At 33.4% G+C, this 13,264-nt stretch overlaps 1 protein-coding gene across 3 annotated transcripts in view; it reads right to left on the bottom strand.

Annotated features, from left to right (window-relative positions):
• LOC114940882 (atrial natriuretic peptide receptor 1) overlaps positions 1-13,264 on the bottom strand; it is an 86,789-nt gene that overhangs the window by 49,680 nt on the left and 23,845 nt on the right. For 2 of the 3 annotated variants that reach the window (XM_029315652.2, XM_085488444.1), the window contains exons 3-4: positions 8,779-9,174; positions 2,403-2,517 (exon numbers count right to left, since the gene is read on the bottom strand). In XM_029315652.2, the coding sequence (XP_029171485.2) occupies positions 2,403-2,517; positions 8,779-9,174 (511 nt within the window). The remainder of the gene's footprint in view (positions 1-2,402; positions 2,518-8,778; positions 9,175-13,264) is intronic. The other variant, XM_085488445.1, reaches the window with a different exon arrangement.

The raw sequence follows: 13,264 nt of genomic DNA on the forward strand, positions 1-13,264 counted from the left end.
TCCTGGGAGCAATATACGTTTCTGTAGGATATGTGATTAAATAAAGTGATGTCGAAACACTCTGGTGTGCGTCTGCTCCAACGACACTGCTTATTGTATTTTTTTTGTTCCAGCATTTGTGCGCGCTTTTCTCTTTCACTCTCTCTCTCTCATGTTTAAAACCGAATAAATCGGTATAGTTTAAAAGCAATCTCACAAGTCGCGCAAGAAAATTCTTTCTCCTTCTGAACATTCTAGAAATTCTTCGATTTTCTAATCGACCACAGGAGTATCGACAATAAGTGTTTCCTCGATTATCCAAGGAAGAATCGAGAGAAAGTTAAATTGTTTATTTAATGAACGTAATTTTAAAAGATATTATTTTTTTTGTGCGCGAGATTTATCATTCACGACAGGCTTTTCGGACTATTATCGGAAAATTGCCCGATTAATTTCACGGAAGATGGGTGAATAAAAATTCCAATTACTGCTAAAGTCACTGCTGCTCAAATTATACGAAATAGTTTAACTACTTTTCATTCTCTCTTGCGTTTTAAACTTTTAAACAGCTCTCATTAAACTAGAATTCATCGTTTTACTTCGGAAAAATCTGAAAAATTATAAGATCCGATTACGCGATAAATTCACGCGGAAATTTTTATTTGCTGGTTTTTCTTCTCCAAAAACAGATTTACTATCGATCCCTGGCTGGCAATAGTTTTATACAGATAATATTAGATCAGCATGAGGATTTGCTTATCCCGACTCTACTAATCTAAATGAAGGATCGCGGTTTGTGGTTTCCGATACGATAAATGAGGATTTTACTTGACCCAAAATCGCGCGATATCCTTCATTAATGGAAATAATTTTATTGTTCTTCTTTTTTACCCAAATACCGGATATTTCTTTTTTTTTATGATTTATGACTATATAATACACAATCTCTATATCGTCTCAGAATCGATAAAATTCTACAAGATCCGCCTGGTCCGCTTTGATTTTGGCTGCAGATATGCAAGATCCTATCACCATCTCGGATAAGATAAGCAAGAAAACAAGACAGCGTCCGAGAATACACACGATCGTAAGAAACTTACGACCGCGAGAAATCACGTATACTACGACGCGTTTTGGAATTAGCAATTTCCCGGAACGACGCTTTTCAAAGGCTCGTTAAACGGCGCGATTGCACAATGTCCGCCCTTTGTACATACAGTAGACATGTATACTCAGTTTATTTAAGCGAGCGGAATGCTTCGCGATCTAATGCGAAACGACCGCGTGGACGACGGTGAGAGACATAAATTAGATTGAATTAGGCTACAAATGCTTTTTCAAATCTGACTTGGCGCGTGGGACGTCTTTGCAAACGGAACACGGAACACAAGTAAAATAAATACAGGTATCTAATATTATTGTAAACTGCATCGTGTGTGTTATTACGCTAAACTAATATTGGTACACGTTATTCTAGACAACCGTGGAAACTGAATTCTGAATATTTAGTCGAAATAATTTGTCGGAGAGAAATATACCGTGAGATATCTGTGACTAGTCAACAATAGAATAAAATATCAATTTTTATAGATAAATTGTATTTTTACGCTCGTGGATTTTGCAGAGAGATAAGAAATAATCTCTATTTTCTGTATGTATAGAATGAATATTTCTTCGATCCGCAAAAACACATTCGGCGTCGTCAGATCTCTTATTTATCCCTTTTTATTTGCCTCTCATCCCTTCCGAGTTACTGAAAATAGACGCGGTGTATTTCACTCCAATGTGCCTTCTGTATGAGCTCGAGCCGTGTACTAGCAACGACTTCACATTCGTTTTAATTACAAAATGGCTTTATATGTCCGAGCCGCATGCTATTGTACACGCTCGTTGCTTATGCTCTACTTTTTCACATGAAACTTGTGTTTTTCTGTGGTTTTCACGGATGCATTATTATGTTTGCTTTATAGCGCAAAATTTTCCAAATAACACCAATTAAATCACTAAATAAGATGTACAGATTTATTTTAACATTAACATACACGGAATGATTTAATTAAAATATGTAACTCGTGTAGGTTTGAAAAATAAAAATTTTTAAAAATAGAAACAATAAATATATATATATATAGTCCACACAAAAATAATTATGTCCGTAATACGCGATTCTATTAATTTCCTCTCTTTTTAAGCGGATTTTTTACGATTACCTGTCTGGTTGTTACGTTTTAAAAAATATGTTTTATTATAATTATTTCACGTGCAATATATTTTAATTTCTGTATGTTGAAACGCACTGGGAAGTACTTTTACACAGTTACGTGTATTTTTACTATGACTTTTTTCTCGACTCGTGCGACAATTGCACCGTAACGAATAACATACGCAATTACTCATGGTGATAAAATTGCAAGTTTACTCACCTGGAGGAAAGCTCTATGGAGAAGAACACATACTCTCCTGAGTCCACCATTCCGAGCTCTTCGGCAGCCAGCAATATTTCCCTGATGGTTGTTGAATTAGCGCACATCACCACGACTGAAAAAAGGAAAAAAGATTTCTTGTAAAAAGAATAAGAGAGAGAGAGAAAAATAGACAGAGATATGTCAAGATCTGTACAAATATTATTGCCGTCAGATCATTTTGTTAGACGCGATCGATTCAATTGCATCTGCAGTTTGCTATATAAAATGAGGTGTAAGTGTGTATTTATATAATTTTCTTTAAATATCAAGATATATAGAGACAATTATGCGTGTCGACACATATATCCAAGTGCTGTATTTTTTTTTAAAATACGTGACGCATAATCTAGCTACATCTGTGTAAATAACCGATTAAAAAATAATATTACATAATAAAACGCTAAATACAATTACTATTTTTATCACGCTCTTATTTTTTATGCCAGATACATCCTGTATTTGTAATTAACATTAAATTTAAGTTAATTAGATTACATCTAATTATATATCTTTTTTGAAAGACGTAATTAAATAAATTGTGTCCAAGCTGCTTTAAATTTATATTTTAAAGAGAAGCGGAAATTAAATATTTACAATTTTACTATATGAGTTTTCTTTATAATGAAGTACTTAATATCCACATTTTTTTCAAATATATAGATGCAAAATAATTTACATAATTTGAAATTAGGTAGGATAGATGTTTCAGTTAATTATATGATTAATCTCTCTCTCACAGAAATCAATACACATTGAATAATCGGTCACTCTGATTGATTCATATGATTATGCAATTTGTGGATAATTACGCACGTTAAATCACATATCTGAATCGTTAGATCAATTTATCTTCAAATTATTTAACTATTAGAAATTACAAAGCACGTCATAAGGGAAAAAAATACAGTAAAAAGTGGCAAATTATACTGTGTATAAAATTCAGCGATCTATAATCGTCGCAAAATATTCTACTTTGACATTTTTATCCTGGCTCAACGTAAATCCCAGCCGATACAACGCGGTACCCAGAGAGATGTATATACAAATGGAGGGAAAAAGATGAAGAAATTTCGATTTCTCTTTAAAGCGAGATACATCGAGAGCGTTCCAAAGTCACTCAAAAACATCGCTGTTCAACGCGTGAATATTTCCCCTTCGTCAAAACGTATCCTGTCAAGCTTCAACTTTGCATACACTGCAAGTATCGCGAAGATGAATGTTCTTCTAGCGTATCCGTGTTATATCGCGTATGCGATAAAATCCTGCGTAAATCCAGCAAATCTTTTATACACCATCATTCTTCAAACATTTCATTTCCTTCTCGTACATCAACCGCGAATTCAGTAAAATCGCCCGAATTTTATAAAACGAAGATATTGCGAAGAAAACTTGTATTAAAAATATACGAAGTTCATAAATTGGAAAAATTATATGTGAGCTCGTCCAGAGTCAATAATCTCTTTTATCGAGAGAAAATATTGAAAATATTCTTATATTGCTTAAATAAATTTCAGAAATCGCAGATTAAATTATAAATCAAATAGAACGATTTCAGATGATTTTTTTTCACTTTGAGTTTCAAACATATTTTTTGCGCGCGTTTTACAGAATTCGGAATAAAATCTACTCAGATTTACGCTCGGTTTTATTGACCGTTTGAATTTTTTAAAGAGAGAATCGACAGCGACGCTGTCAGTGATTGATTCACTCATAAATGCCCAATGTCAAACTATTAAAATTTGTAAAATTTATAATTCGTCAAATTGTCACGAAAATATTAGAATATATTGATAGATAAATTTTTACAAAAACATAGAGGAAATAAATTTTAAGAGAGAGACACAAATACACTTTCGCGAAACAATCCGCGGCAGCCCGTATTATCGTACCGCAACATGCCAAGCGAAATATAAACGTTTATTCGAGCAAAGTCGTAATCCAATTTTTATAGCAAGTCAAATACACGCCATTAATCGGTGCAATGCTCGCACACGTCACGTTGACTTGAGATTTATCAAACTATAGTACAAGTTATATCTGGACATAATTGAAGAAATTTTATAAAATTTTATAAATGAGGCAACGTTCTGCATCAAAATTAATTTTACTCAATCTAAACATTTTTCTCAATATATATGACAATAATATAATAAGCATAAAATAATAATAGACGTAAAAAAAAAATAGAGATAATTGAAGTATATTTGAAAATCTGAGAAAAAATGTTAAAAGAAACTAAATGCAAGGAAGATTATTGATGGCAATCAAAATGTGTTTTAATTTCATGTATCAAAGTATGCCGGCCGAACTCTGTTTATTGATATCTAATAAAACATTTCATTTAACTCTGACATTGTCAGATACAAATTTGCTCCCACGTTTTGTCGCTTTTCCATGAACATAAACTTGCGAAACGATATTACGACAAACAACGCGTTCTATGTCATATTAATGCGTTATTTGCGAACGCAGCGAGCGAACAAAATGCATTATATCACAGCGTTGGGCGTATACGTACAATAAGATGCGAAACGACGTTGTCGTTGCATTATTACAGGTCGATTCCACTCTGTGTCTCATTAGAAATGCTCCTTGCTTGTAGTTAACCCGGCCACTTAGACGACTAACAAGAGTCATGTGATACAAAAGGCTAAAGTTTACTCTATTATATAAACGCATCCTATACCGATATCATAAGAAGATGTCGACTATGGCGCTTTCAGCCATATTTCCGTAGCCCCATTTAAAATGTTTCAATTAGTCAAAACCACAATTAGGAGAGAATGCAGAAAATTGACTGGATACAAAATGTACGTATAGGGTGACAATACAGTATATATTTAATTTGCTCCTTGATAATGTCTATACAGCGAAATACTGTCGCGAATATTGATCGCGTAATCTAGTTATCTCGTTGCACATCCTTCTTCATAAACTTCCCCATACTCGGATTTAATGTGGATTAACTCTGGGGGAGCTTTTTTGTCGTATCATCACTATAGAGTTATCCATTATTATCATCGCTGATATTTTCTCAAAGACGAGAATTCTCCTAAGACTTTTCCTAAGACATTAGTAAGCTGAAATATATTATTCCTTTGAAAGTTTGCACATAAAGATTCATCATAATAATTGCAAAAGTATCTTGAATACTTGCTCGATAAAAGACTTGAAATGTAATGAATTTTCGCTTTTTTTTAGATCTTTTAGATAGGCAAATTTAAATAGAGATAAGGGATGTTGCTTAGCGTAAGGAAGGAACTTTTGATTAAGCAATCGCTGAACATCGTGCAGTAATATTGTGATAAAAATCTACTCAAAGGTTTTCACGCCGGTGCACAGAAAATATCGTGATAAACGATCGAGGTGTCGGGAACGTGACACCTTATATCGACTGAGAATGTGAACGATAGTAAAAAGCAGTCGGGGCGTAAAACGAAAGGACAAGACGGGCTCATATCAGTCTACGCTAGTAAAATGGGCGGATCGATGTTACATGGCACGTCTGTATAGCCGGGAATAGCCTCATTATCACATAGATCGAACTATCTCTCTACTTCTCTTTTATATCTCGTCTTTCGCGCCCGCCACTCCGAGACACACGGGTTTCCAAGACGGCGTTTGAATAGAGTTAAATGTAAACTCGTCATGTAATTTTCTTTCCCAGCATGATAATGTAATAATACTGACGCGATAAACGTCTATTCTGTTTCGAGGTAATTGGAGAAATGCAGCGCGAAATTTTCTAATGGAAGAAATATTATTACAAATAATTTATTAACCATAAAATAATATTGCAAAAAAATAAAAAAAAAAAAAACAAATTTCAATGGGCTCTGAATATAAAATATTAAGATAAAATTAATTTTATTCCCAAGATTAATTAATAAAAAAATCTTTGGCACCCTACATGCAGTGCGTTGACTCTTATTTGTCTTTCTCCCGTTAAAAAAGTAAAAGTTTTAATTAAGTATAAAAAAGTTTTAATTGATTAATTGATTATATAATATATTGGAAAGAGATAGTATATAATTTCCGCGTCCTTTGATATTTTCATAAAATCGTATCATTAATATTCGTATAAAATAATTGCTCGCAATAATTAATATTAATAATTAATATGTATTAAATATGTTATGTAAAATTATTTAAAGTTCTTTTAAAAACACATACGTAACCGTACATGCAAAAAACCACAAATGCACGCATATATGTATGATTGTATTTGCTTATGCAAAACGTTAACGATAAAATCGATAACAGCGTACCATTAATGGTACTTATTCCTATTAGTAATATTAAGACTAAACGTTTTTACACAATATATCGAGTTATTACCCAAGCAATTAAATATAAAGTAGATATCTCTGTTATCAGAGTTTATTGTCTTGAATATTTTTAGCACAATAATGAAGAACTCGACACGATTCTGAATCATCGAATAATGACAAAAATTCGATAAGAGCTTTTGCGACAACGAAACTTTAAAAATCGCAATCAATCAGCGATTTGTGGCATTTGCTAATAATTTTGCATATATATTGATGATGACGCGCCACATTCTCGAGTTAATGTCGAATTCTCGAAAATCGGTTGGCGTCTCGATCTTACCCGCGAATTCCTCGCGGTTTTACACCAAGAATCTCGCAATCAAACAACCGATTAGCATTTGCAATAATAATAATAATATAATTTAATGACCTCATATCTATTAATAACATCAATAATTACACAATGATAAATTATTAGCCAATAATTCACTAAAAAAGCGAAGAAAATATAGAGCATGTGAGATATATTAAATATACAATTTTCTTTTTTCTATCAATCATTATTATCTCCAAAAATAATAGATCTTTGAAAATTTGAGAGATTGATTTCTGAATTCAATTTTTCTTAAAATATACCTTTATACGTTCTTTGTAGAGTAATTTTCATTAGAAGAAAATACGAGAAAAATAATCTCCTTAATTATATTATATTCCTTAATTGTATAATGTAATATTCTCCTTAATTGTATTATATTGTTTAATTGTATAATGTAATATTCTCCTTAATTGTATAATTGTTGTAATCATTGTTGTTATAAATATATATTTATCACAATCGATAAATGTCAAATGTTACTCGATAATAAAGGTCAAAAATATTTGTACGTTATCTCGGAAATCGCGAGTGGGCGGATAGAACCAAATTAAAGAGACACACTCTGCAGCTTTCATTTCTATTGAAAATAAGTCTATCGTAAACTATATGTAATACGATTTAACGATTCGGAAACGTTGAAAGCGATGGGAAACGAGCACGGAGAAATGTTCAAGATGCGGCTCACATAGAAAGTCACCTATGCGATATTTTGTTCACAATATAACATATGAACGACGATTCAATTAATCCATTCATGACGTAACTCGGGAATTATGGTATTTCCGAGTCCGAAATACATCAACTGTGCCCCGAAGAGAAATTTCCGCTTGATTATACGATTTGCTGCGTGTTCAATTTTCGCAAATTATGTAAAATAATTAATCAGAATTATAACGCACGTGTGGGCGTTACTTGGATTCAGATACAACATTGAAGTGTAAAAGTTTGTCAGAACGTCTTTCGTCAATGGCGGTGCGTTGCTCACAGGATGAAACTGCTAATGGAAATTTATTTGATGCTCGTACATCTAAACTTTGGTTGACGAGCTCAAAGTCTTAAACGCGATCAACGAATGGAAGGCAAGGGCGCATTTGTAAGACCAAACTTCGTAAACGATATCAATTAATTGACGTTGCCGAAATTCACCGTTCGTATTATCAAGCGCACAGTTTCGCAACACGATGTGTCCCTCAACGGTATACACATTACATACTTTGTCGACTGCAGGAAAGGCTGATTGATTTATATAAAGTCTTGCGCAAAGCAGAAGGCTACTTAGGCAACGCTTAATAACGTTAGACGAGTCTCCGCGTGTCTTCATCGAGTATCTATTAGAAAACCCGATATTAATATATAAAGGAAATATGTGCTTTCCTCTTATACGATACGACGGCAAGATTACAGGAAAAACCTCGCTTGGTAGAGTTTAAATTTCTATCCATAAAATATGAGATAATTTTTCGAAAGAAGATTTCAAAAATTTGATTACCTCTTTGAACGTGTATTTTCTATAATAGATTATAAATACTTATTTAATAATGATTTATGTCTATACGGTAAGAGTCTCATTTTTACGAGCAAGAATATGTCTTCCGATGCCTTATATCTTTCTTCGTTTAAAGAGAGTCTTATAAAGAAAATAAATTAATATCGACATCGCACAGATCGGGATCGAACAAAGACTTACTTCTTGCGGATTTGGAGACGAAGGTGAGCAAGTCCTTGTAATCATTGGCGTTGGTCGTCTCCTGATTGAAGCTCCTGTGTACCGGCGTTTGGTTGAGCGCCGTATATACGGCGCTCACCGTGAAATGGCACTCGGAATTACCTTTGCTGCTGGACACCGCGTAATTGTGGAAGAGAAGGCCGGCGATTTTCCACCCGAAACGCCGTAGAATATGTCTGAGCGCCTCGCCTACCAAGCGATGAGAGCCCATCATCCTGGTTAACGTTGGATAATGCTCGCCCTTGTAACGGAACGCCTCCGCTTGCGCGCCCGCCGTTAACACGGGTATGTTCCATTTGCCCGCGTACCTGGCCACAGGTGCGATCACATAATCGCACACGGGACCCAGAAAGGCGTCTGCTCGCGATTCGGAAAGAAAATTCCGGAAATTCATCGCGAGGTTTCAACATTTCGCTCACTCAGTGTCGGGAGGCCCAAGATTTTTCACAAATCCTTCATTTTATTTTCTATGCTTACATTTTATATGTATATATATAGGGTGTCTGACATAAGGTGTCATACCAAAAATATACAAGTAGATCTTGTTGATTGGAGACAACTTTTCCTCGGCAAAAATATTGAGGCATCAATAATTTTCGATTTATAAGCAAGTGAAAAGAAAGGATTTTTCGCAAACTATATAAGCCTTGTGGAAATAAAATATTGACAAAAGCACATTCTCCATTAATTTCAATAAGAGTTTAATTTAATAATAGTTTTTAATTTAAAGTTTAGTTACAAAGATACATGATGGCAAAAATTGGGAACATGCAAAAAATAATCGCCTCTTTTCATTTTTGCTGAGAAAATCGTCTTCAAATAACGAGATCTATGTACCTGTATATTTTCGGTGTGACACTTTATGTCAGACATCCCGTATATATACATTCATAGTAGATAAGCGATCCGCTCGTCTTTATCACAAAATGCACTCTTGTGACAAATTATTTCGGTCTTTTATTGGAGTTGATGTATAAATCAAATTTTGATTCTTGTTGCAGAGTTTTTGCCTGTCTGACTCGTACATAAATTAGAGTCCACACTCGTGTCAGGACTGACGGAGCGAGGTGATGAGACACATAACGAGATAGAGACTCACGCGCGAGAAATAGAGAACACGAATCTGAATTTACCGGTGAATCCGAATATTGGCTACTCCGCGTTATAATCCTATCACGGTCACCTATAATCTGATACGCCGATAACAAGTATATTGTTTATCGAGGAGAACTTGGGTTACAAGAGGCGCATAAATGTACATAGGTCACGTGGTTGATTAACGTATCGATTGGTGGTACATATGAGCAATTAAATTAAGCCGGTACATCTCGTGCTCGCTCACATATGCACTGATACGAGGGAATACACTTTAGATCGAACCGCAACATATCGAAACGTGTGTCGATACGCAATATTTTCGATAAAATCCGTGTTTTTTTATAGATTTAATAATACGCCGAATGTCTTTGCTGTAACTGCGATATAAATTCATATGTGACATTTGTATATAAAACCCTGCTACAGAATTTGGCAAAACAAATGTCCGAGGGAAAAATAACTCTTTTTTTTTATATCGTCCGCTTTACACGTGGATTTTCACGACTTGTTTCCGCTATATGTATGCACACACATGCATATACAATACAACGCGATGCTTTTTCGAATATACGCGCACAATTAAAATTCCACTAACCGACTCGATATCGCGAGTTCGCGGTTGGTTAGATAAAATGTAACATGTGCAACACGTGTTGTGTAAAACTGCCGGAATAAAGAATGACTGTTATCTAATTAAATATATTGTTATTGCCTTGATTGCCAGGAGAAAAATACGTATATATACGCTTGTTTTTCGCGGCGATCTCAAAAGCGATTTCATTATTTTCTAAACAATGCTCTCGTCACAATTAGCGGGAAAGCATTCATAACGAGACGTCGCGCGGACGAAGTAAACAGAGGTATTTTTCAAATATTTTCACCAAGTTTGCATTTTATTTTTTGGCGAAATAACTGCTTCAAAGGATACGAACAAAAATGCATGCCGACATACATATTTTCTCACTTACAGTTGCATTGGCTTTTATATACAGAATGTCCGGTAACTAACGGGCCAATGATTAAGGGCGGATTCTCTGGCCAATTTGGAGACGATTTTTCCTTAGCAAAAATGTTGAGAAGTCAATAATTTTCGAGTTATAAGCGATTGAAAAAAATGGGTTTTGGAGTTAAAAGTCTAACATAATTACATTCTTCAGTTAATTTCAGGTAGAGTTTACTATAATAACATTTTAATTTAAGGCTTAATTATAAAGATACATAATGACAAATATTGGAAAGTTGTAAAAAATAATGACCTTTTTCGACATTTTCGCTGAGGAAAAATCGTTCCCAAATTGACCAAAGAATCCATTTGTAATCGTTGGTCCGTTAGTTACCGGACATTCTGTATAGATAAAGGAGCTCATATACGTTTGCTTCATTTATATATGTATTTGTTGTGTGTTCACTCATTAAGACTAAAGCACGCTAAACTGATTCTCAATTCCCGTTCGTATTTACCCGCAAGCAATGCGGTTCTATGGACTCGCGGTTCTAATTAGCAATCACAGATGATATTACATCGCTGTAGTTTCCGCTTGTATAAAGGCAAACATTAGCCGCGTAATAGCCAAATGACACCGGTGGGTCTCTATGTGTAAAGCTCGCATATATTTACTGTGACATCTTCGAAATCGCGGTTCGCCCAATTTAGGGCATTCAATCTTCATCGATCGCGCCGTTTAATATGATAATAACTGCGTTAGATTATCCGGCGTCATTGTGGCTGCAAATTCCAGGGTAAAGCGGTTACGGCCGATTAACGTGCATACGTTCCCACCCTTCTCCCTCTCCAATGTCACAGCTCTGCATGCGGTCGCTTTTATCCTGGTAAACTGCCAAAGTTGACGCCAAGTTTATGGCAACTACACGCCACGAAGATTTCCGCGGGAAACTTGTAAGTCCGAGAACGTCCCTCGCGAATCACGTGTATTAATTCTCTTTTATGTAGCTTTTTTAATAATTTTAGTTTAATTTAATCCAGTTTAATTCCCAGTTTAATCGTACAAATTTGTTTGACTCATTATTTTTTAATTTTATTACTTAAATGTTAAATAACATTAAAAATATTAAAAATTACGTAAATAAAATTAAATGTAATTCTGCATTAAAACTATATTTTAATATTAAAAGCTTAATTGTGGATATATTTAATATAGGTATGCGACAAATCTCACGTTTCGATTGTTAAAGATAAATTGACTCTAAACTTATCACAAAATCACACTTGAAATTATTTGACAGTTTCGATATAGCCGTATCATAATCGTATAGCCAGACGCTTTTTATATTACTTGATATCTCGATGGCTACTTATTTAAGCGACTTATTTATTTGAAGTAAGAATTTAAGCGATAAGAAATGAGATATACATGTACATTTATGATTCGAATATACATATATATCACATCGCAATTAAGAATAGCTCGAGTGATTAATAATAATTAATTTTTTATACTGATAGAGCGAAACGAAAAAATGCAATGTAAATATAATTTTTAATTATAAAATATATTATAAATTATATTAGATTGCAAAATTATAAAATATGACTACCTGAAAGGGTAACTTGACGTTGATAAAAGAGTTTCGTAAAATTTATCCTAAAGGGAAAGTTAATAAGTATCTAAAACATTATATTATCGATTTTCGTTGTGCTCTGTGGATGATTTGTCGCATCTTTTTTAGTGATATCCTGATTTTGCATTTATAATTAGTAACTTTTCAATACTAATTTATAATTTGTAAGTTTTCAATACCGATAGAATTAAATATCTTATTGACGTGATGGGTCAATCGATTCATCTTATTTGCTTTAGACTTAGCAACTTGTTAGAGAAGAATTTAAACATCAGCGGAAGAACACCTGCGGTGAGTAATTTATTATTTGTAATTATAATAATAATAATTAATTATTTATATTAGTTATTTATTAATAATGTACGCGCGAATAATTAATTACTGTATTACAAATATTAAATTATCTACATAATTAATCCCATAATTTGATTTGTGGATTTAGACAAGAGAGAATTAGAGAAAGAAATCTTTATATGAAAACAGTAATCTTGTAAAATTTTTCTATTTTTGTAGGATTATTGTAGAGTTATTACAATTCTGTAATAACTCTACAATAATCCTCTAAAAATAGAAAAATTTTACAAGATTACTGTTTTCATATAAAGATTTCTTTCTCTAATTCTCTCTTGTCTAAATCCACAAATCAAATTATGCGATTAATTAAGTAGATAATTTAATATTTGTAATACAGTAATTATACAGTATTAGTAGAACCTTTCCAAAATGTATAAAATTATTTGTATATAAAATTATTCTCTATACTATAATC

Source organism: Nylanderia fulva, unplaced genomic scaffold, assembly GCF_048542155.1.
Source record: "Nylanderia fulva isolate GAGA-0341 unplaced genomic scaffold, ASM4854215v1 Scaffold7, whole genome shotgun sequence".
Lineage (NCBI taxonomy): Eukaryota > Metazoa > Arthropoda > Insecta > Hymenoptera > Formicidae > Nylanderia > Nylanderia fulva.